Consider the following 4,054-nt stretch of genomic DNA (forward strand, 5'->3'; position numbering starts at 1 on the left):
ATCAATAAAATAAACATGAATCTATGAATAAACAAAAACACTATACAATGAATATATTTACGGGAAATATTTGAAATCATTTCCTTAATTGGCCGCGAGTGTTTTATTTGTACTAATTACCGATCAATTAATTGATTAATGAATAGAAGTGTTCAGTTTAGTGTTTAATAATCTGTGTTTAAATCCGAACTCAAGCCTCTTGTTCCTCCATGTGCCATATGTCTGTGTTGTAGCACCGCCCCTCCATCAGTAACTGCCCCCTCTCTCATGTTTGACCCCCTCAGGGGGCACTGAAGCGTCGCGCGCTGTTCCGCGCCCTTACCGGACCGCGTGGAGGAGGAGGCACAGGGGGGCGTGGTCTGATCGCGCGTTCTGCTGCGATGCCCCGCCCCTTCTGCCGTGTGTGTTGTGTGTGTGTGTTGTATGTGTGTGTGTGTGAGTCTCCTGCTTTGCTCTCCGGTGTGAGTCTCTCTCCATGCCAGTCCCTCTCTCTCTCTCCTCCCTCTCTCCCTCTCTCTCTGTATCTCTCTATCACTCTCTCGGATCGGACCGGACGCACGCAATGGACTCAGACGGAACTCAGAACGGCTCGGATTCCCCGCACGACCCCTGGTACCGAAATTTCTTCATTTTAATGCTTGTGTTTTTTTTTTTATCCTTCTTATTTCATTCCCGGTGCTTTAAAGTTCTGATCCTCCATCCAGAGGAGAGAGAAATAAAAGACGAATGAAAGGCAAACAAAGGAGCCGAAGCGCGTGCGGCTGCTCAGCTCAGGGCTCCGAGCTCACCTCCGTCTCCCTCTGTCTCAGGGGCTGTGTCTCAATCCTGCTGCCGAGGGAACGAGTCACACACACTCCTGTAGCACAAGAAAAACATTTACTAAACTTTATTCGGATACTAACAAAAATAATAATACGATGATAATTATAATAAACACACAGATTATATTGAAAAGTGCACTTGTTGATCCAGTGTGTGTTGTGTGTGTGTGTGTGTGTGTGTGTGTGTGTGTGTGTGTGTGTGTGTGTGTGTGTGTTTCTCTCTTCTGTCCCGACAGTAAAATGTTTATCGGAGGTCTGAGCTGGCAGACTACTCAAGGTGAGCGAGAAGAAAAGTTTTTATTTGTATTTGTTTCGGGAACTTTATTTCTGTAACACACTTTAATAATAAAGCTGCTCCGGGATTGGAGGAGCGGAGCGCGCGCCCGCCACTGCGCGTTTCTCTTAACAACACAAACACACACGCGCGCGCGCGCACACACACACACACACACACACACATAATAAATAATGAAAGTAAAAAAAATAACGACTGAGTGAAAGAAGTGCGGGATCCAGAGATGTGTTTAATTTTCTCTGATCTACTGAGTTACTGTGTGTGTGTGTGTGTGTGTGTGTGTGTGTGTGTGTGTGTGTGTGTAACCTGAGGGTTGTAATGCTGTGTTCGATACACAACTGCGTTTAGCTCTTTGTTGAAGTGAAAAGCACTAAATCCTTCCTGTCATTTGAACTCCTGTGTTCGTGTATGTGTGTGAAGATTTATTTTGGAGACACACACACACACACACACACACACACACACACACACACACACACACACACACACACACACACTTCCTCCAGGATGTTTTTGATCAGTAGGTAATTAGGATCTTTAGATATTGGAATCACGTGATGTATTCGGGGTCACAGCTCGTGGAGATTTATGTGAGTAGAATATTAGTGACTAAGAGTGTGTAGGGAAACACACTAATATTAAACTTGGATTAGTGACTAGAGCACGCACACACACACACACACACACACACACACACACACACACACACACACACATTAAGCCTACTTCTGAAAGTTTCCAGAGAAGCAAATGTTTTGTTAATAAAAAGTCTCTCGATGTTGGAGTGAAGGTTTTCTCCTGAAACTTTGTGTAAAGTGTATTTTTATTACAACTTCGTCCTCGATTGTAACAATTATTATTTATTATTGTATTATTATTTCTAATTACTTCAATATTGCAGAAATTTCGTGTCACCTAAACTAAAAAAAATTAGTTGTATATCCTTTATTTCTATTTGTATTAGAAGTTAATAATGTAATTTAATGAATCACTCCTTTATTCAGCTCACGGAGCAACACCACCAAACAAAACTCTTAAAATTGAACAAAACATCTGGAATGGTGTAAAAGTGTCCCAGGTTTTGTGTAAAGTACAGAGTTATAACAGAAATATATTTAATATCATTGATTTATTGATATATGTTTGGTGTTGTGTTCACACAGAGGGCCTCAAGGATTATTTCTGTAAATTCGGTGAGGTGAAGGAGAGCATGGTGATGCGAGATCCAGTTACGAAACGCTCCAGGTGAGGCATCAACGCTGCACCTGTGGGGAAAAACTCCTTCACATGTTATTGTAACTATTCTATTTAGTTTATTCTTGATTCTTTTATTTCTTTCTGCAGGGGATTCGGGTTCGTCACGTTCGCCGATCAGGCCGGTGTGGATAAAGTTCTGGCTCAAACCCGACACGAGCTTGACTCCAAAACGGTGAGCGTTCACATTCACACTGAGGATTTTCTCCACACTTTCCACTGGAACGGAAAAACATCCCGTCACAATGTCTAAAGACATTTTTTTCTTTTATAGTACAACATTTATTGGTGAAGAAAATCGCTTAGTGCCATGTTAAAAAATTATTATTAATTCTTAGTGTTCCTTTAAATAGAAAATATTTTGGTTAAATATTTTTTTTTTTTGTAGTTGTAGTGATTACCTACAGGTGCACATAAACTGTCATTGTAGTCAAAATAAGAAAAAAATTGCATAGTTATTTAAAAAATAAATGATATTACATAAAATCTGAGGTAAATTATGTTAGTTTAATCATTTTGTTATTTTCATGGTGATGCTAACTGTAATTACAATCATTTTAATCCGATTTGACCTATTTTTAGTTATTGACTTGCAATTCTGTGGTAAATGTTGTTTTTGATTGCCTCGAGTTTTTATTTTTTTCTACATTTTAAGTAATTTACAAACAAATCTGAGGTAAATGTTTGTATTCGATTGTTTTGTCATGCTTGAGATGATGCTAAATGTGATTAAAGAGTCATTACACTCGTATTTAGTTATTGTTAGGTTTTACAAGTAATTTATAAACAAATCTGAGGTAAAAGTTGAAATGGTTATTTTTTTGTATGCTTATGGTGATGCTTGGTGTAATTACTGTGTAGTCTTAGTCATATTGTCGTTTTTAAGTAATTTGCAAACAGAGCTGAGGTAAATGATGGTGTTTTTGATGAATTTGTTATGCTAGTGGTGACGCTAGGTGTAAATGCAGTGTGGTTTCAATCGGATTTGATGTATTTTTAGTCATTTACAGACGGAGCTGAGGGAAATGCTGGTGTTTTGGATTCTTTGGGTTTTTTCCCATTCTCACAGCTTTTACAGACATGTTTATGATTCTTACAAGCGAATTCCTTGCTACCTACTTTGTACCTCTTGTTAGCTAGCTCGGTGTTTGCACTTCTCATTTGCCTAGCAACCGTGTCCTCACAACCTTTACCACTTGAACAGGAGTTTTGAGCATTTTACTTGTTCAGAAGAGTGTGCTGTGTGAACCATATCGAGATTGTTGTAAAGTTACAGATAGTTGGGTTGTAGCATGTTGTTTCGACTGCGTGGCCTCGAGGTGTTCTGTCAGGATGTTATCTCAGTGTGAACACTCACTGAAGATGATTTTTTTCTCACAAACACCTGCAGAAACATTGGGAGATTTTGAGGGTTTGGAGTAAAAGGACAAACACAATTAGACTATTCTTTCTCTCTCTCTGGTCGAGAGATAATAGTCGAGACCTTCGGATAATCTGATATTGCACATATTCTAGAAAGGACGGACATGTTGTAAGTGAGAGAGAGAGAGAGAGAGAGAGAGAGAGAGAGAGAGCTGTTAGTGCTATTCGAAGTCAAAATCAATTAGGCCCAGATTTGGCCTGGTGTGGAGAGCGAGAGCGAGGGAGCGAGAGAAAGAGAAAGACAGCATTCCCCTCCCTCTGT

The 4,054-nt window shown here is 39.8% G+C and overlaps 1 protein-coding gene across 2 annotated transcripts in view; it reads left to right on the forward strand.

The window, feature by feature from the left end:
* The first annotated feature begins 297 nt into the window (after positions 1-297).
* Positions 298-4,054, forward strand: part of msi1b (musashi RNA binding protein 1b) — a 21,836-nt gene continuing 18,079 nt past the window's right edge. Inside the window, exons 1-4 of one of the 2 annotated variants that reach the window (XM_083554297.1) lie at positions 298-612; positions 1,058-1,098; positions 2,280-2,361; positions 2,461-2,545. In XM_083554297.1, coding sequence (XP_083410423.1) covers positions 476-612; positions 1,058-1,098; positions 2,280-2,361; positions 2,461-2,545 — 345 coding nt within the window. In that variant the 5' untranslated portion in view covers positions 298-475. The remainder of the gene's footprint in view (positions 613-1,057; positions 1,099-2,279; positions 2,362-2,460; positions 2,546-4,054) is intronic. The other variant, XM_083554298.1, reaches the window with a different exon arrangement.

The sequence above is a fragment of the Silurus aristotelis genome (genome assembly GCF_946808225.1).
Source record: "Silurus aristotelis genome assembly, chromosome: 11".
In the NCBI taxonomy this organism is placed as follows: Eukaryota; Metazoa; Chordata; class Actinopteri; order Siluriformes; family Siluridae; genus Silurus; species Silurus aristotelis.